The 20,812-nt window shown below is 42.7% G+C and overlaps 1 protein-coding gene across 2 annotated transcripts; it reads left to right on the top strand.

Annotated features, from left to right (window-relative positions):
• Positions 1 to 581: 581 nt before the first annotated feature.
• LOC147152823 (rho GTPase-activating protein 4-like) lies at positions 582 to 20,726 on the top strand. 2 transcript variants are annotated; one of them, XM_086028413.1, is made up of 22 exons: positions 582 to 838; positions 3,526 to 3,615; positions 3,890 to 4,061; positions 7,479 to 7,641; positions 9,340 to 9,402; positions 9,485 to 9,610; positions 11,160 to 11,288; positions 12,139 to 12,360; positions 12,433 to 12,534; positions 13,392 to 13,559; positions 14,202 to 14,286; positions 14,388 to 14,415; positions 15,023 to 15,122; positions 15,748 to 15,808; positions 15,898 to 15,975; positions 16,376 to 16,504; positions 16,846 to 16,951; positions 17,062 to 17,307; positions 17,896 to 17,945; positions 18,329 to 18,554; positions 19,498 to 19,540; positions 19,995 to 20,726. In XM_086028413.1, exons 2-22 carry the CDS (start codon positions 3,549 to 3,551, stop codon positions 20,103 to 20,105), a joined length of 2,475 nt encoding a protein of 824 aa, XP_085884539.1. In that variant the 5' UTR covers positions 582 to 838; positions 3,526 to 3,548; the 3' UTR covers positions 20,106 to 20,726. The 2 variants fall into 2 exon arrangements, with proteins under 2 accessions (XP_085884539.1, XP_085884449.1); XM_086028323.1 differs by having other exon boundaries at positions 18,326 to 18,554.
• The last annotated feature ends 86 nt before the right edge of the window (positions 20,727 to 20,812 follow it).

Raw genomic sequence — 20,812 nt, 5'->3', positions numbered from 1 at the left:
GTGGTTTGCACTATTATTTTGGCTGCGAAATTATTTAAAATTGACTCAAGAGGCGGGTAATATTTGTTACATTTCGAGCAGCGAGTCACGTGGGGTCCCTCTTGTGGCATGTGAAAGAATCACTGGCTAAGAATAGTTCTGTATTATGTGCATTTATTCTTTCAGAACTGTTTTTAACAAATATTTGGGTACCATTTTCTTTACTTTTATGTACAATACCTGAGAGTTGAATTATTTATGCGCAGCCTTCATTTTTATAAATGTTCAAACTGTTTAGTGTTAACTTATGATAATATTAAACATACTTTTTTAGTTTTTAATGAACACTTCATTCAACTACAGTAATCTATGGTATTGTTAGTAGCCTACTTGGATCATACATCATACAAACAAGAAGCAGGATTATTTGGTTCAAATGAACATCAGCTATTTTAAATAATGGTGCTGATATCCAAGATTAGCCCCTGCTTCAATGTACCTGCTGCCGAAAACCTCCAGCAGCTGCTTTCAATGATGACCACCAATCAGTGTGCGTATACTTTGCGATTTTAACTCAAGTCGGTAAAAAAAAAGTGGACCCCCCCCCCCAACGCTTTCCGCTGCCACCCCGATACTTCCTAAGTGAACACGTGTAAATATGACGAAAGAGAAAGCAGAGTGAGTAAGTCAGAGAGCGAGAGAGAGCGCAAGGAAGCCAGAAATGAGTTGCACTCGCACCCCACCCACATCTGCGCGTGTCCAATGTGAGGGGGAGGTGAGAGTTAAGTGGCGTCATTCAGCACTCGCAGAACCTAACACAGCACAACACAAGAGACAAGTCAAGCCTGCTCCCCATCAGGTAGGACGCAGACACACGCCCCTCACTCACACTCCTGTTTGACAAGTATGTGCTCTCATTACAAGTGTTTACGCCACCTTTGGTCTCTGGCCCTTGCTCATTTTGCCGTCTTCACCAGGCAGTGAGTGGTTGTTGGTTTTGCTGGCGTCACATGGCCGCCGAAAGGCTTCTTGAAGAGTTGAAGGCGAACAAGGGGCAGGCATCTTACAAGTCGCCGTGGAAGTTTTTTGTTGTTGTAATGACAGGCAGAGTGGTAAATGAAAAGCTTTCCAAACTGTCGTATTAAGAAAAAAGTCTGTCGGCCATTGCGCCAAACCACGGCAGTTAACGTAAGGGTGAAGGGGTCCCTGACATACAGCTGACATAAGCCCATATCAGTGACAGGGCAACGACAATGTGTGCGTGTTCCCCTCGCACAGGGCTCCATGCCAGCTGTTGCAGGTAGTAGGGGCCTGACACACTGCTGATGTTGGTCCATATCAACGACACAACTAGAAACTCCCGTCGGGATGATGGGGCGCCCTACCTAGTACCAGCTGGCTTGTTTATTCTAAGTAGGCATTATTTACTTAATGTATTTGGAAAAAAAAAGAGATACCTTTTATTTAGCCATCATCTTTGTTTGGGGTGGCAGCTTGGCAGCTTCCAATGACCCCCACCTTCCTACCCATTTGACGTTCAGATGATCTACAACTTTTTTTTTTTTTTTTTAAGAACTTGAACTTTTACATGATAAGATGGAAGGTGGTGAGAGAGAGAAAGCGTTCAAGAAACGAAACTTAGGACAAGATGGTAGGAGAAGGTCACTGAGGTTGAAAAAAGGACCAAAAGTAGGTTTGGTTTGGCACCACTTGGTTTCATATTGTTTTTGTTGTGGTTTGAGTTTTGTGTGTTGCACTTGAATTGACGCTTCTGATGGAAGAGCCATCTCTGCATTTCAGCAGAAGAGAATGTTGAAGAGGCATGTGTGACTTGTCAAAATGGGGAAGTATGTGTGCATGTTGGTCAAGCAAGAAAACAGCACTCTTCCTCTTTTTCACATAATCACTGAAGTAAGAAAAAAAATCTTCATATAACTGAGCACTTTGAACGTACAATGGCAGCGAGGATCTTTTCAATGTCCTGTCACGCTTTTAGACTTTGCAAGAATCGGGGCTGCTGGGCATTTACATTATCAACGCTTCTCTTACTTTATATTTGTTGCCTGTGTTTAGCTGTTTGTTCCCACAATTGCTTATTTGGTCAACTGTGACATCATGGCTCCTAAGTGAGCCACGCTCAAGGTTAAAAACTCTAGAAACATTTTTAAAATCAAAGAAAGTAGGATGGCCTTGTTGTTATTTTCTTCTTTTTAGAAAAGGAAAAAGAACAGCAAATGTAGTCATGTGTGTGTTGCAGCATGTGAAGCGGGGGCACGTGCTACAAGGAGTCAGAGCTGAGTGACACACTTCAGAACAAAGTTTCTTGGATAGTGTTTCCCAACCTTGGCACATATTTTACTTGGGATGGGCGAGTAACCGATACCATCTGTATCTTTTATATGGTTTGTATGTATGCTTGCATTATAAGTGTGTTGTTAGCTAAATGTATTTGCTGACTCAGTTTGGGTGGTATGCTGACAGTATTTCACGCATATACTTTACGCGTTTACCTGCTTTCATCAACTGAGCAAAACAGAATATTATTATTCAGTGTATTAACAAGGCCTGTTTTCTTTGTTCAATGCAGAACAGGCAACATAGCCCTTTTACTTATGTTATGCTCACCTGTTGTTGTCTTTTTTGTACTTGTATGTACCTATGTTTTGCAATATGAATGGTGTTTTTCCTATTGTTGGTTGTAGTTGTATCTTTAATCAATTTATTATTTTGTATTTTGAATACTTTGAAAAAGTCAATATTTATCAACATCAGCTTATGCGTGATACATTTTTCAGCCATATCGCCCAGCCCTGTTTTCCAACTTCCTAGTGTCATGCTTAACAGCTCAACCTGTATTATTTTGCACTTCAATTCATTTTTGAATAAAGACTCAAAGAGTTGTTTGTTAATTTATTTCAAATGTATCCTGAATCAGAGACTTTTTTTGTTTGTTTTATTTTTAACTTAAATTTCTTGTCAGAATTAAAGGTATTTCTTCAAAGTTATGACATCGGTTTAGAAATTGTATCAAAAGTGCTAGTGATATCTGTTACTTCGTATCTGTTTTGGTTCATACTCAAGAGTTGAGTACTTGTATTGGTGTCTGTCTGGGGGGAAAAAAAAGTGGTATCGAACATCCTTATTATTTTTTTTTACATTTGGAAAAAAAAATGTGTGGCACATCATCAAACAATACGTCACAAAAAGTAAATATACTGATGATCTCGTCTCAAATTTCCCATAACCTGATGTACTCAGTTGGAAATCTGAGCTGATTTAGTGGAACACAAAGGCATTATTCTTTTGTATACACAGACCTTTCGCCATCTAATTGGAGAGCTTTGTAATTGTTCTGCCTGTCACTATACACCACTGGCACAGATAAACGGACAGGGACACTTTATTTGTATTGAATATTCATTTTGGGATCAATTCAGACAATTAAGTATTGTTATTTTTTATTAGTATTATTTTAAATCTGCTGCACTTCTGACCTGTGCAATCGGGTTGTTTTCCAAAGTTTTCAATGCTCACTTTGTTCCACAGAAGCCCACCTGGTTGGGGCAAGCATGGCTTCCCATGTGAAGCTCAGGAAGGACAAGGTTGGCCTGGTGGACTATGACACTCAAATTAAGGGTAAAACACAAAATATTTTCTTTTTTGGGCTTGGTATTTTCAGTCCAGTGAGCCCTCCATTACTTGACAGAGAGAGAGTGACAACGGCCGCTAAGTAATACTTATGTGTTTTTATATGTTTAAATGTATAAAGCGTGTGGGCGGGATACAAGCATTTCATTTTTTTTTTCTTTTTCGGTCTCTGTATCGCAGATGGGTCTAGAACATACCGTATATATGATGTTTGCGAAGCGGGGTCGTCTGTAGTATTTGATTCCCCTTTGTGCCTTGCTAGAGGTTCGCTGTCAGCTGGTGGACCAACTGAAAGTGATGGACGTGCAATTGGAGCAGAAGAGCCAACACCTGCACGACTTTGCCGACTACCTTCGGCGGCGAAGTGAGATCGAGAGCGAGTACTCGCGATCCCTGGACAAACTGGCTGAGAGGTTCACCAACCGGAGCAAGAGGTAGCCCATCTGCACCTCTTTTGTCACTCAACGTCGGGGGCACAGTGTCACATTCACACCTATGGACAAGTTTAAAGTCTTCAATGTTTTTGGACTATGAGAGGAAAAAGCCACTTGAGCACTGGGCGAACAAGCAAACTTTGCACAGCAAAGTATTCGAACCTTAAACCTCAGAACTGTGAGGCGCACTTGATAAACCGCCAGGAGCCGATGGTTAAAAAGAGCGAATGTTTTTCATGGTTTAGACAAAGCGAGTAAGAATTACTACCTGACATTGGCGTATGGCTAGTGATGTTGTAGTATAGTAATTTTGCCAATGGTTGGTGCTGTTGCTCCATGCTGACTGTATGTAGAAGAAGCCTTTGACTTACTTCCGTGTTTTGCCGCTGCTGTATGTTGCCAGTTGCTGCGCAGTTCGATAATAAAAAAAAAGCAAGCACGCTCTATCTCCAATAGGTTATGGGCCCAGAACGACTTCGAAAAAGCTCATAACACGGAATTCTTTGTAAGAGATAAACAGTATTGTAGGACTTCATAATGGACGAGAAGCTGTTTATTGACAAGCTGAGCGGACCGGAGAATTGGGCAACGTGGAAATTTCAGATGGAGCACTTGCTAAAAGCTAAAGGACTGTGGGGCGTGCTAACAGAGACAGACGTGCTAGCCGCCGACGCTAACGCACACGCACAGGCGGAATTCACTAAAAGGAGAGAGAAGGCGTTCTCCATGATAGTGCTGAATGCGAGTACAACCCAGTTGTATTTGATAACACGTTGTCAGACTCCCAAAGAGACGTGGACTACGCCGAAAGGCCATTTTGAGAGAGATACCTTGGCAAATAAACTGTTTTTGAAGAAAACATATTTCCGATGTGAAATGAAGGAGAACGTTTGACTGATCATTTAAAACAAACGAAGGAGCTTATTGATCAGCTATAAGCTGTAATAGAGGAGGAAGACCAAATTGTAACACTTTTGGGAAGTTTGCCACCACGTTATGCCACAATTGTCACTGCACTGGAAACGAAGATTGACAACTTGACGCTGCAGTGTCTGGGACACACCACCAAGCTGAAGGAACTGAAGGATATGGTAAAAGGAGTGGACTTCTATGCAGAAACAGAGGTTGCTTTCTGTGAAGGGTGCGTGGAAGGCAAGCTGTCCAAACGGCCATACAAGTCGATTGGAGGAATACGTTCCAAACCCAGAATGCAGCTTATTCATAGAGATGTCTGTGGTCCCATGCAGACTGAATCGATTGGTGGAGCAAAATATTTTGTGACATTCATAGATGACTACTCTAGATGCTGCAAGGTATTCTTTGTGAAACAGAAGAATGAGCTGCTGGACAAATTTAAAGAATTTGAGAAAACATTCACAAATGAATGTGGACAAAATATTACAAGACTGAGAACAGACAATGGTGGTGATTACACGTCAAGGGAGTTTCAAGAATATTTGAAGGTTGAAGGCATTCATCATGAAATGACTGTACCTCACTCACCACAGCAAAATGGTGTTGCAGAAAGAAAAATAGGACATTAGTAGAAGTAGCTAGAAGCATGCTGTCACATGCAAAGTTGCCAAAGATGTACTGGGCAGAGCCTGTAGCTACGGCAGCTTACTTTCAAAACAGGCTGCCCACATCTGTTCTGAAGCAAGAAACACCCTACAAAAGATGGTGTGAACAAAAACCCTGACGTAAGTCCCATGAGAGTTTTTGGCTGCATTGCTTATGCACATATCCCTGATGAAGATGGACAAAAAGGCTGTGAAGCTTTGTTTCGTGGGATATGCAAACAATGCAAAGGGCTACCGCGTGTATGATGAAGAGAAAAAAAGGATCTTAATCCGCCGAGATGTCGTCTTCAATGAATTCAACTTTGATTGGAAACAACAAGTGGAATTACCCTGCTCAGAGAATGAGATAAACATGGAAAGAAATGAGAGTGAAACACAAGATGTCATTGTTGATAAAACTGTTAGAGCAAGTGACAGTATAAAAAAAAGGCTCCCAGGAGATATGGATGAGTTTGCTGATAGTTACTGTAGATCATCATGCCAATATTTACTGTGTGACAGAGCCAGTCACAATGAGAGAAGCAATGTCGAGTCCTAATGCAAAGGAATGGCAGGAGGCAGCTGATTTGGAATATGAATCACTGTTGGAAAATTAAACGTGGGACTTGGTGGATTTAAGTCAAGTCAAATTTATTTATACAGCCCTTCATCAACAGGAAAGTCTCAAAGGGCTTCACATATGCACCAGATCATATACACGACATCCCCCGATCTTAACCCCTCCTGTGGCAGCTCCTGCAGACGCTAACGTCAAATTAAAGAAAAGTGATGGTGTCAGTAAGCCAGGAAATCAACAAACCTATCGGTCAATGGTAGGAAGTCTACTGTATGCTTCAATGGCCACACGACCAGACGTAGCTCAGGCAATGAGTACGGTGTCATAAGTTCAACGCAAATCCGGATACAGCACATCTGACCGCTGTGAAGAGGATATTCCGATACAGCAAACCTTTCTCTCAAGTATGAGCGGTCATATACAGAAGCTTTGATTGGATTTTCTGATGCTGATTGGGCTGGTGCTCAGGACGACCGCCGCTCAACAACAGGGAACATATTCCTACTAAGCGGAGGAGCAGTGAGCTGGCTTCGCAAGAAACAGTTGCACTTTCAACAGCTGAAGCTGAATATGTTGCACTGAGTCAAGCTGCTCAAGAAGGTATCTGGTTGAGACGATTACGGAGTGATCTTGGGATGAAAGCTGTGTCCGCAGTGCTCTTGGAGGACAGCCAAGGAGCCATCGCAATTGCAAAGAATCCTGTGGACCACTCCAGAACCAAACACATTGACACCAACAAACCCGTGAATGTGTACAGAATGGACAAATTGAAATAAGACATTGTCCAACAAGTGACATGAAAGCGGATATATTGACCAAGCCACTAGCTAAACAAAGATTTGAAAATCTTAGAAAGGAAATTGGACTATTTGCGGTTTAAACGTATTAGTTGGTGTTTGACAGGTGACCTGGTCAAAATGAAGTGTGAAACGTGTGAAAAAGGGTTCCAGAAGTTTATTGTGACATGGAAATGTGTTTAAATTTGTTTTCTTGGCATTTTTTGAAAAGGGGAGCACAGCCCTGTAATATTTAAAAGTTCTAGATGCCATTGTAAAATGAAGTGGGAGTGTTGTACAATAGTAATTTTGCCAATGTGTGGTGCTGTTGCTCCATGCTGACTGTATGTAGAAAAAGCCTTTGACTTACTTCCGTGTTTTGCCGCCGCTGTATGTTGCCAGTTGCTGCGCAGTTCGATAATAAAAAAGCAAGCGCGCTCTATCTCCGATAAGTGAAACCGGAGATGATCATTCATGTCATCTCTATCCGTGTTTTGGGTAACAGGAAAGAGGCAAGCAGTCATTCTGTGGCCCAGATGTGGTTGGCCTTGCTGTCACACACGCGGCAAGAAAGTAAAGACCACAACCAGCTCAGTGACAGCTGCTCCACTGTCCTCATCCAGCCTCTCTACCATTGCCTGGAGTACACACAGAGGCTGGCAAAGAAGGTACTCCTTTGTCCTTGTCTTTGTGCGTGTATTTTATTTGATTTTTTTATTGCCCATGGGAGCAGCTTCAAAGATTTTAGTGAAGAGATAGTGGAAGAATTACACACACTCTGATTTACGGAGCATTTTACTGAATTTTTCTGGTCCGGCATCCGTCAGCGGTCAGGGTACCCATACGTCATTGGTCAGTCCGGCATTTTTCGTGATGGACTGAATTGTAATCGTCAGTCCGTTATTTAAGTCTGTCGGGAGTCTGTTGATCCGTCAGTCCGTAATTTTTCGTGACGTACTGAATTGTAATCGTCAGTCTCTTATTTAAGTCCGTCAGGAGTCTGTTGGCGCGTCAGTCTGTCCCCCCCCAAAAACGTCAGAAAAACGGGCATACGCCAGTGACGGGTGAAAACCCACTTCCGTCATTCGTCAGTCGGCCTATTTTAAAAGGTGTCCCGTCAATCGTCAGCAAAACGGGCGTCCGCCTGTCTGACGGAATGCCGATTTGATGTGAGCTTAATTCTGCATTGGTGGACATGTGGGACGTCATGATGGCCTTCGAGAGACAAATACATACAAAGTAGGAGTAAAGTCAACATCGATTTTTCCTATGATTGTTTGTTGTGCTCGTGGTAAGATATAACTGTTATAGAAATTGGTATTTTTCAGGATATTTGAACATACAGGAAGCATGGAGATAATGGCTAGCATGTTTGCCTCTGTCACTCACGCCACCATATTTGTACTGTATGAAAACCTACAGTGATGATATAATTAAATCAAAAGAATGAAACAGATTTGTTTTCACTCTGCATTAATTAAATGGCCATTGTGCTGCTCTTTCTGTTGTTCCCACCACCACGGGGGGCAGTATAGCCAGACGGATATACTGTTCATTGAGGCGTCGCAATTCCTCACAGCTTATCGGCACTGCACTAATATTAGTCGTTTGTTACAGAGGATAAAGAATGATATGACTCTACTGTTACGTTGTCTGTCTCCATGCGTTGCCGCAGCGTTTGTGTTCAACCCGTCACTTGAAGGTTTATAGCAGGGGTGTCCAAACCCGTTTCTCGGGGGCCACCAGCAGCAAACATGCAGATGTTTTAGATGTTTCCCTCCTCCAACACACCTGATTCAAATGATCAGCTCTGCAGAATCCTGATAACGAACCTGATCATTTGAATCAGGTGTGCGGGAACAGGGAAACATCTAAAACATGCAGGATGGTGGCCCGCAAGGACAGGATTCGGATACCCTTAAATATTGCAACATATTATGCTCTTTAGCAATGAAGATGAAGACATTGTCCATTGGTGTGTGTGTGTGTGAGTGAGAATTCTTGTTGATCTACTTTATATGTGCTCTGGACGCCTGCTGGGTTATGATTGGAAGATAGTTGTGCCCAGCCATTTGAGAATGTATTCAATATCCTCTAAAGAATCACCTGCATGACTCATGCCTATTAGTTGGGCCTAGTAGTGTTGCTGATGCGGCACACAATTTGACTAGTAAGTTGATTGTGTACTAGTAAGCAAAAGTGGCACTAGAAGTGGAATAAACATTACCAGTAGACACGGTAATTCTATTAGTGCGCTGAATTGCCTTACAAGTGAGGACAAAGGGTATACTAGTGCATGGACAGTTAAACGGCCAATGAATAAATGCTCAAAGGGCTTTCCATCCGCATTTGTGCTTGACTTCCAGAGTAAAGACATTTGCACTCAGCTTCAGGACGGCCTGCTCAAGGTGACCACGGAGCTTCAGACCGTACGTGAGAAACTCTGAGAAGCAATTTTGTGTTTATTGAGCCAAACAAGAAGGTGCAATAACATGTGCATCTCTGGTGCAGGCATGGCGGACGTACTCCCAGTACCACGGCGACTTCCTGTGTGCAGACGGGAAGTTAAAGGAGGCAGAGAAACAGGAGGAAAAGCACAAGCAGAGCGCAAAGAAACTGGAGAGGCTTATTGAGAAGGTAAACACCAAAGTACAGTCCACCCCTTTCAAATAAGGAAAGAGAAGCTAAAAAATGTCCATTTAAATGGTCCATCGTTTGAGCCTTATCAGAAACTTTCTGTGAACCTTTCACATTCCAGGCTGGTAACAACAGCAGTTGCCTGAAATGAAGCCAGTCGGTGTTGTTTTTAGTTGTTCTGGCTTTAAGCCTGACCAGGTTACAATCATGAAGCAAGAGAAAACCCTACATTGTCATGATCCTAGCATGAAAAAAATATATATCATGAAACTATTCCCATGTATTTTACACATCTGAAATGAGGTACTTTTCCCCCCAATCAATATTAAGAATGTCATGAAGAAATCTCTGATCAGCGAAGTGCTTTGTATCTTGTTACAAAGTTGAGTTTACGCTATCTCTGTAGACATAACTGTGGTCTTTGTCATTTGTACAAACAGAAGCACTTGAAGATTAATGTGTTGCATCTGCTCGGATGAGATCGATTTAAAGTAGATTTTTCTTTGGTCTTGTTGGACTGCCAACAATCGGAAAAGGGTTCAAAGACTCACAACAAGGTTTAAAATCATTCCAGACGGCTGCAACCAGTTCCAATTAAAATCACCCATGATCACCATTTCCCTGAAATCTATTATAAAAGCTGCATTCAAGAGAAAAAAAGCGCCATTATCAGATGTTCAGGCTCCGTGGCACCCTACAATCGTTACATGTAGAGTTTTTGAAATTTCAAGGTCCAGCGCTAAAACTTCAAATTTATTACAGACTATCTTCGAAAGTAGCACATTGACAAGGAATGTACCTTTTTCCAAAGATAAAAATGGCCCTACCGCTCCTGGAGTGGTCAGTCCTATAAACATTCTTATCAGACTCAGATTTAATGAACCAAGTTTCAGATAAAACAATGACATTAGCATTTATTGATTGCACCCGCATTCCCTATACTAAAACCATGAGACACCGCCGCATGTGATATTTGCGATGATATTCTTTTTTTTTTTTTCTCCCCTTTAACTCATTCACCGCCAGACATTTTCAGACCCTCTATTACCCTAACATTTAAAGGAAAAAAAAAAACGTTTCTGGGATTGAATGGCTGCACTGTGAAAAGACAAGTAAATTTGTCAATGGCAGTGAATGAGTAAAAGTGGAAGTCACCCCCCAAAATTTTCTTTATAAGCAAATGTTCTATGCGTCTTGACCCCCCAAAATTTTCTTTATAAGCAAATGTTCTATGCGTCTTGACTAGTTATTTTCAGTCGACAGCAACTGGCAAAATGGCCGCCCCCTGAGATGGGGAAAAAAAACGGGTGGATTTTACTGCTTAACTCATATTCCACCAACGCAATATGAATCAAAATTCCGTGTTGAGACTAGTGGTGCTGCATTTGTTTCTCGTATGCATTTCCATGAGGGAGAACGCTAGACGAGAGTCATCATTCCAGCAGCAGCCAGCGTTCATACCAGTCGGCATGGGCGCAAAAAAAAAAAAGTACAGCAAGGCAGAACACATGCGTGAAAGTGATTTTGTTTTTTTTCTATATGCTCATAGAGGCAAGGAAAAGTCCAAGATATTTACTTGAAGTGCAGCAAGGCCAGAAACGATTACCTGCTCAACTTGGCTGCGGCCAACGCTTCCATGAACAAGTACTACCTCCAGGACATCTCCACTCTCATTGATGTGAGTAATCTGCGCTTCGAAACTTTGCTTTCCTTTCGCCTCTCAACATCTGTGGAACAAAGCGCTGGTGCTTCATTTATTTTTTTTATTTTTCTTTTAATGAATACAGCCTTCTCTAATGTTACGTTCACACCAATCGCGGATGAGCGTTCCGCTTCGCTTTATTCGCTGCCGTTTGACCGCGGGGAATTTGAAACCTGAATGCCCCAGCCGCTTCATTCGCGCACAGCGGAGAGGGGAGGGGCCTCGCTTGGCTAGTAGACGGCAACAGCTTTTTTCAACATCGCAATCAAGTGGCCGACACTGTGCTAAAGTGTCTTGGTAAGGTTCAACAGCTGTAAAAAAATGAAAGAAAGTAAAAACATCCCAGGTATACCAAGCTCTCCAAGCCTGGTCTCTTTTTTTTTTTTTTCTTGTTCCAGTAGTGGTAGCTGGTCGTGTCATATAGATCGGGATGTCCACAAACAGCAACGATAATCTTTTCCTCCATTTTGCACTCTCCACATAAAACCCGCTGAGTGTACAGGACACAGTGTGTGACGTAGTATGGCCTGCTGCTGATTGGATGCCGCAGGGCGAAGAGGAGAAGAAAAGGTCATTTCTTTTATCCGCGAAGAATGGACGAATCTTCTGTGCTTTGCTCCGCGTCCCACCGCTCCAAACGCACAATCCCCTCGAACTGCATTGACTTCAATTGATTCGCGCCACAAGAAACGCCTTCAACGGATTTGGTGTGAATGCGGCATAATGCGAAATGGAGCTGGCCGGTTTTGGTTGTTGCAATGTCCTCCAAATGATGCCGCGGTCGAAGCATGTGACGGGTGTTTGACACGCCGCGGCCTCCCCACAGTGCGCGGATGCGGGCTACCACTTGTCTCTGGGCCGAGTGATGCAAGCCTATCTGTCCAGTCGGCGCCAGCTCCAGCAGAACCAGAACTCGGGCCTGGAACATCTCCAGGGCTCTGTGTCCGGGCTAGACCAGTGCCGGGACCGAGACGGCCTCCTGCAGGACCACCACGTCACCTTCTGTTTGCCACTTCGCTTCCCCTACCAGCCCCACGATGGAGACCAGGTGGGCGTCCCGTGCGTTGGCTTTTTTTCTCTCGATTCTTCCTCATTTCCTCATCATTTGGTTCCTTTGCAGCTCTCTGAGATTAGCGCGGAGAGTGAGATGAGGTGTGAGCTGGAGACCAGATTCAAGCAGATCCAGACCAGGCTGAGAGCGCTCGCAGAGGAAACGAAGGAGGTAAAGCGCCACCGTCTGTCCACTCCAGGTTTAACCTGAGTGAGGGACGTCCTCTTCCCTCTCTCTCTCTGACCTCTGACCTCTGCATCTTCTGCTCTTGTTGCGGCTATCCCTTACCACATTCATAAATGTCCACTTTGGTCTTCCTCTTTGCCTCCAACCACTTCAAGCATCAGCCACCTTGTGGAAAAATTGCAATGCGATTTTCTAGCTTTCGTAAATAAGAAAAATGGAAACGCAAATTACGATCAGATGGCTAAATGTTGATTAGTTGAATTTTGTATTCCCCAATAAAAATAAAATAAAAAAATGAAAAAAAGCAATGCGACTAAATATTCAATATGCGTGTTCCAAAAGAAAAATACAGGTACTTTTTTCTGCTATGTTGTGTCCTTGGCCGTTGTGCTACTTTACTTGCACTCAACTGAAAATAACATCAGTGCTAAAGTTCTCAGGAAATGACCGTCGCGACTCACCTTTTAAAAAAAATTTTTTTTAGGTTTGGTCATGTGACATTTGCCAGCAAGCTGTTGCAATTTTGAATGTAAACAAACATTAACACATATAAGAGGGTTGGTTTAATTCTCCTGCACATTAGCCGCCTCTCACGCTTCACTTTGTTTTACTTTTGCTGGATCTCATGAATGAATTGGTTGGAGAGTGGACGTCGGTCGACCGGCTCAATGATGGGACCAAGTTCTTTGCGGTTGTATCGTTGTAGAAAAACGGCGTAAGAACAGTAGTGCCTATATGTAAAACACCATGGCCAAAATATTGCAGTTGTTGTCTTAAAGGCAAGGCTTCTGTGAAATGGAATCTGACGCGACCAAAATGTGCCATTTGGCCGTCTGCTGCAGGCAAACAAGAGCATGTCCGCAGCCAAGTCGTCGTTGTTGGAAACTATGGCCGACTTGGACTTGGAGCACAACAGCAGCCAGGAGGAGAGCACAGAGAGCCTGTTGGCCCGGCCCAGTGCGGCTCGCCGTAGAGCCAACCAGCAAGAAATAGAGAACCTCTACCTCACTGTGAGTTTTTTTTTTTTTTAATTTATTTTTTTGAAGTGATAGACCACAAAGACATCCTGTGTGCTGTGGAGAGAGACAAGGTTGTCGTTGGCTTTTTTTTAAAATTGTCAATTGCATTCAAATTCTACATGTTTTTTTTATGGCACACTCAAAAGAAATGTTGAAAGTGAAACTGAAAAAGCAGAATTTTAATGATCGAGAAAGTTTTGAAAAAAAAAAAATCTATGAATTGAGTTATGGAAAATGTGTACTACTGAAAAATGTGTCAAGATGTCAAAATGAGCTGATGTTGGAATGTTTTCAATTGGCCGAGAAATCCGGAAAGTGCAAGATGTGAAACAGTTCTTCACTTGGGATTTTGTCCTGAATGAGCTGAGTCCCTCGACTTTGCAATGATGTGTGAATGTCCTTCAGGGTTCACACCAGGGGTCGCCAAATCGGTCCTTGAGGGCCCCCGTAATCGAAATCTAAAACATGCAGGATAGCGGCCCTCGAGGACCGGAGTTACTGACTCCTGATTCACACAGTTTGACATTTGTTCAGGAGTGTTATCTATCTTGTGAAAATACATCTTTGTGTCAGATGCATGCACCACATGCGCAGATCAGCTCATTGAATGACAACAGCTGCTTTGTCTTCCAGAGAGTCAAAGAATTCCTGGTCGGCACCTCTTTGGAGTCCAAGCTGCAAGCCAAACACGACCTGCTTAAAGTGGCCACGGAAAAGGGTAGCGCAAATGCATCGTGGGCTGTTCAAGCAATCACCTGTACTGGTACTTAATTGTTTTTTGTTTGTCTGTTTTTTTTGTTTTTTTCCACCATATCCTAGGCCAAGCATCAAATAGACATCTGCCAAGGTAAGCTAACCCCCATTTATTGTCAGGGGTAAGTTTCAGACCCAACCGCAAGAGGTGAAGATCTGCGATTTAGGAACCGTTTAAAAAAAAAAAAATAAATAAAAAAAAAACCCTTCCGCATGCAGTACTTTTAATCTTTAAACACATTTTCACACACTCTTGCAGAGTTCTCCAAATAAGAAGTGTGACGTGGTTGCTTCAAGTCCTTTGATACGCCCAGTTGAATATTATTATTGTAAAAGTGACACAAAAAACAGCTACACACAGCTTAATGCAAAATCTGCGCACACCAGACACTTCATTAGGCACAACCGCCATGAGTATCCCCTTGCTGGAAATGACACAGTGGCATAAGATCATTTTTTCAAGGTAGAGGTAAAGGCACAATTTCATAATGTAAAAAAAAAAAAGGCAGCTATGTCTTTAAAATCGGCAAGTCATTTGCCACTGATGAATTTCAATCTGAATGATACAGAAAAGATCAAAATCCGGGGTATGACAAGTGTTGGTACGTGACTGTACTGCAAATACTTTGTACTTGTGCATCTGTGAAGTGGTGTTGGTGGTTATGAGATGATGAAACCATTTGTTTTCTCTCTCACCACAGACACAATGGGAAATCTGCACGTGTTCGAAAAAATCCCTCCAGTGGCAATTTGTTGCACAACCACAAACTTTTCAACGGTGACATGCTGTCCTTCATGCAGGTAATAACATTTGGTATTTCTATAAATGAATACAATTCAGACATTATCTCACAAAAGTGCTCACTCCTCACCTTTTTGTAAATACTCTTACATCTTTTCATGGGGCAATACAAAAGAAATGGCACATTGCTGCATTAGTGGATAGTCAGTGTAAAAGTTTGAGTAACAGTGAAAATGTGCTGCCCACCCCCAAAATAACCCAACATAGTTTATATTCACGTATAAACTGCTGGCAACAAAAGTGAGTACAGCTCAAAGTGAAAATGTCCGAATTGGGGCCAATTGCCCATTTTTCCCTCCCCGGTGTCATGTGGCTAATTAGTGTTGCAAGGTCTCAGTTGCGAATGGGGAGGAGTCATGTTAAATTTGGTGTTATCGCTCTCATTCTCGCACTGGCGACCACAAGTTGAACTTGGCGGAAGCTAACCCGACACACAGCAACCTTCTGCTTTCTCTGGAGTTGAGCAGACAACCACTTCTTTTTTTTTTTTCCCGTTTGCAGACAATAACCATTTGTTTTCATATCATAAACTATTATTATTATTATTGCATACGTACCTGCATTCTAGACAAAAATACTAATTGTAGACTATCATTGTTTTGTATGCCTCCAAATGTTGTTCAGGCGTCAGGTCAACAGATTCCACTTGTGGTGGAAAGTTGCATTCGCTTCATCAATCTCAACGGTGAGCCCCGACGACTGACTCTTGGGAGTGTCCGAGGCGTGTGATGAACATCTTTCATGATGAATTCTCATTGTCGCTCTGTTGCACAGGCCTCCACCATGAAGGCATTTTTCGGGTGTCGGGCTCTCAGGTGGAAGTCAACAATTTGAGGGATGCATTTGAGCGAGGTAGGGTTTCCACTCTGTTATAGGCCTGCGTCGAGTTGCAAGAAATGCTCAGATGCTAAAAATGTTTTTTCTTTCTCTGAAAAACGCAGTTTTTTATGTCACTTGTTTGAAAAATAGTCATTGTAGGGGTTGGAAATGTTGCTAGTTTGTCAGTGCTGGTTGTGCTTTTGTAACCTAGATCCTCTTTTCGCAGCCATGTTGTTGGTGTAAGAAGTGCATGTGAAAAATCAGTCTGTACTTTTTAACCTCCAAGTAAAGAAGTTGAATTAGTACTTTTCCTTTAACCAGTATTTTTTTTTTACGCATCTACCTAAGTTCACAACGTGAGTACTTTTGCCACCTGTACATATATGAAACATCCAGGTAAGACCCAGCCTTGTTGGTTTGGCTCCCCCTATAGGACAAGACCCTCTGGCCGAGCACAAATCCGACCTGGATTCTGTTGCTGGAGTGCTCAAGCTGTATTTCAGAGATTTGAAGAATCCGCTTTTCCCCGTAGACAGCCTCAGTCGGCTGCTGGAGTACGCCTGTGAGTGGTGTCGTCGTCTTGTTGTTCTGTTTGGAGTCTTCGTTTGAAACGGTGACATTTGTGTTTTTCACCTCGAATTGTTTAATAGATGCACTTTGAGAAGAAAAACAAACATCTCCTTGTGCAAATACTGAAGAGAATTCACAATTTCACACGATATTCCGCCTCAGCATTCTTTTATTAACTTCAATATTCACCGTATTCAGGACATCTGTGTAACTATTCTACACCCACCAACCACCTACTTTTCCCACAATTCCTCATTTTCTCTTTTTTTTTTCAATTTCTCCACAACTCGCATTCTCATGCTGTGCTTGTTCACTTTCACTTTTCTCTGTCAGACACCAAAAACGATGGCGAGAGAGCCGATCAGATGAAAAGTGTCATCTCGTCCTTCCCCGAGCCGCTCATCATTGTCATGAGATACCTCTTTGCTTTTCTTCATCAGTGAGTGCACACCTGTCTGTGCCCGCCTCTTCAATTACATGTTGAGAAAAGCGGAGGCGTTGTGGTGTCATGTCGTCCAATGCGCGTTGTCATTTGCTCGTCCTCGCCAGCGTCTCGCAGTACAGCGACGAGAACATGATGCAGCCGTACAACCTGGCGGTGTGCTTCGGTCCCAGCCTGGTCCGAGGGACCCAGGACCAGAACCAGGACCGGCAGGACGCCGTCACCCTGCAGCCGCAGATCAACGCCCTGGTCAAGAGCTTCATCCTCCAGCACGAGAGCATCTTTCCCGGTCAGAGCGAGGTGCAAGGTCCCGTGTACGAAAAGTGCATGACGCTGGAGCAAGATGACGGCTGGTGAGTTGTGGGTTATTCATTAAATTATTCAAAAACACTGGGGTTGTTTTGAGGGGTTTTGACTTGACCCAACTTTTGGGGTTATTCATTTAGTAACACTCAAAAATTGAACCGGGTCGGTTCCTTCTGAACCCATAATTGGTTACAGTGCATACTCATGGTTTGGCACCCACAGATTCACATAGTCAAACTTTTTTTTTCTTGTACTTTTAGAATTAAAAAAAAAAAATTATTATTTGGGTTTTATTTGATTCCCCACACCAATGCATTTCAATGGATGTCATTTATAGGTGGATTTTTTTTTTCCTGTTCCCCGCGAACAATGGTGTCCACTCAATTTTTGACCCAACTCTTTTTAGAGTGTAGGATCAAACGGCACCACCGCAAGAGCCAAAACTGACCACATTAGTCCTCTGTTTTCATTTAATGAACATAGGTTTTGCAATCATCTGCAGAGCAGGGGAACCAAATGCTATGTTTGCACAGCACAAACCCAAGCGGAAGCAAACACAAAAGCATGTTGACGTGTCATTCTGTTTTTTTTTCCTTTGTTGTTTCTGCTTTCTCATGCACTTTCCCCCCTCGCAGTGAGCCAAATGTGGAGGAAGGGGACGGCGAGGCAGACTACTGCAAAGTTGGTGAGCTCATTTGAATTCATCTCGCTTTTTTTCTTTCTAGAAGAAATGCAAATAAACAATTCACAAGTGATTGCCAACCACAATTAGTGCCGTCACAGATCATCAGATGTGCTGCGGGAAATTGAGGCCAAAGTTAACATTCACCTCTTGCATACACCCCAAAACACTCGAGTGGGAGGGACTTTTTGCATGGAAGAGCCAATCGGCATTTGGCACAACTTTGATTTTCAGTTTGAAGCTTCCTTTCACCCACACATTTTTGGACTGTACTGGCATTTTTCCCCTTGGTGGCAGGGCCAATAGCGAGGAAGTAATACTGTATGCATCTTGGCTCATTGAAATTGGTGAATCACAGAGTTAACAGAAAATATGATGTGCAGCAGAATTGGAAGCGGGACACCCAGTCACTAACTCGGCAACAGGAGCACTGCAGAAAAACAGCGAGGCTTCCAAACCCGACAAGAGTGGACTGGCGGACCACCGCAGGTCCGCGTCGGGACCGGCCGGGGGCAGCGTCCCCACAGGCGGGACAAAGGTCATCCTCCATATTCCCACCGGGCCCCAATGCCGGCCAAGGAGGATCCACTCTCCTGGTTTTGCACGCAGAGAGTGAGTACCAAGCTATCTATGCATTCAGTTTCATCAGAGTTAGGCGTAATGACTGTGAAAACCATCGAAATGTATGATGAGACCTCATTGTTACATAACATATACAGTAAACCAGCCTCCATCAAGATGCATCTGGGTTACATTCCAGATCAGCCCCACGATAAGTAGGCCTAATACATCGATAGAGAAATACTCTATTTAAATATAGCAAACGAATCAACTCACAATATACTTCAATAATCACGACCAAATATGCACATTATAAAATGAACCACAGCGGTTGCTTTGAACGCAGGATGATACAGGATCGAGACATTCAGTAATGTCTTCAGAAAAAATGAACCAGAGCTTGAAACACTGAGTTTACTCTTCTTTCACAATCGTGTGCTGCTAGTGGCCGAAAGTGGAATTGCATTGATACATACACACACACACACGATTGAGGCGGATTTACTGTGCATGTTTTCCAATCATTTATTTTATGTACACTACCATTCAAAATTTAGCAGTACCTTATAAATTTCTTTAACTCATTCAGTGCCAGACATTTTCAGCCCGTCTTTTACTGTAACGTTGATTAACTCATTCAACCCCAAAGACATATTTATGTCAAGACATAAATATGTCCTTGGCACCGAAGAGTTAAAGATGAACATTTTTGAACCAATGAAAGCAATGTGTACTGTCTAGAATCGATTGCTTATAATTTATCTTCATTGGGAAAAAAACTAAAACTGCTTTTCTTTCAAAACTAAGGACATTTCCAAGTGACCCCAAACTTTTTTGTAGATAACAATTGTCAAATTTGTCAAGAAGTAGTCACACTTTATTTCCTTTCCTAGTGGGCAACGTGAAATAATGTGTTGGGTGCGATCTGAGTTTGACCCCCATGAATTAATGGATCAATAAATCAGAACCTGACCGCCATCTTTTCCTCCTACAGACAGATGAACGCCTCCCTCGAGGATGACGTCAGAGTAGATAAGGTTTGTGGCCCTCCTTCTTCGCCCTCTTGAATCGACGAATTCCGAATGCTGTTGTGCTTTTTCTCAAGGAGATAGTTCCCTTTGTTCGTCAACGCTTGGAACTAACACTCAAATCATATTTCCAGAGCTGAGCATTTTACTCAAATTGAGCGTCAGTCAGTCATCCGTAGGCAGCAAGGGTACCCATCCGTCGTCCGTCATCCACCATTTTCCCCGGGGGGAAAAAATTGTACCAGTCTATTGGCCGGTCCGCCACTACTTTTAACTGTCTTTCATGAGTGTTTCTAAAACTATTAAAAACAAATGTTAAAAAAAAGAACGCCCCCCGCCCCCACGTGGGTGTTCCTCGTCGCTCGATGTAGTGTGTCTTCAATGACCGCTCCGCTTGTCTGATCTTCAGCTTGAGCTGAATGAAGTGCAAATCATGCAAGTTTCTCTCGTCCTCATTTCACAGGAAGTGTGTCGTCAGATGGATTCAGTCTTCAAAGAGCTCATCTCCAAACACACGCTGCAAGAGCCCTCGTCTTCCTCTTTTGCAGGAGGCCCAAAGGAAAGGAGGACGTGAGGGGGGGGGGTCTGCTGGCTGCTGGAATGAGTGCACTTGATTATCCAAAATACTGTAGTTGCATAACATTAAAGCTGTGAAAATTACTTGTAAAAATAATAATAATAATAATAATGCAGTGTAAATAATGCAGTGTATTGAATTGTCAATGCTGAAGACCATTCACACGTTATTCTGCAATTTGCCCATGACATCTTGAACAATATTTTCCAGATTCCATCAATCCCACATTAGGCCTACACACTTTTCAAAATAAAAAAAACCCTAATCCCGCCAAGCTTGAGATCTTTTACATACCCTCCTTCCACGATCTACATTTCAACAATTGAATTTATTCCACAGCATTTCAGTTCATCTTCAGCATTCATACACAATTTCTAGAGCCTGCAGTGCAATGTTTTGTGGCTCTCATAGTCAAATAAAAACCTTTCAAGGATATTTGAAGCATAAAGACAGTTTTTGCACTCTCTTTGCAGTAGCTCTAAGGTATACAAATGACATTTCATTTAAAAAGATTGGAAGAGTCCCGAATATTTGTATGCTGTCCTCGCTCCGAAGCGTCGAGTTTTTCACCAGCTAGACAGCGAGTTAACGTTCCAAATAAACAGACCTTGATTCCTTTTTTCGTCTCGTTTATTCGAACAATGGCCTCGACCATCACCCTCTTTAGGTCGTCGTAAAACTGAAAAATAACAAATGTGGAATCA

Source organism: Filicampus tigris, chromosome 1 (assembly GCF_054856515.1).
Source record: "Filicampus tigris isolate MCC_2025a chromosome 1, RoL_Ftig_1.0, whole genome shotgun sequence".
Lineage (NCBI taxonomy): Eukaryota > Metazoa > Chordata > Actinopteri > Syngnathiformes > Syngnathidae > Filicampus > Filicampus tigris.
The sequence above is the reverse complement of the archived record's forward strand: the minus strand, read 5'-3'. Positions and strand labels throughout refer to the sequence as shown.

Bases quoted from the DNA above. Each gene is read 5' to 3' on its own strand.
- LOC147152823 (XM_086028323.1), top strand. From the start codon at position 3,549: ATGGCTTCCCATGTGAAGCTCAGGAAGGACAAGGTTGGCCTGGTGGAC. The intron at 3,616-3,889 runs GTAAAACACAAA...GTGCCTTGCTAG, and splicing joins CTATGACACTCAAATTAAGG to AGGTTCGCTGTCAGCTGGTG. The intron at 15,976-16,375 runs GTAGGGTTTCCA...CTCCCCCTATAG, and splicing joins GAGGGATGCATTTGAGCGAG to GACAAGACCCTCTGGCCGAG.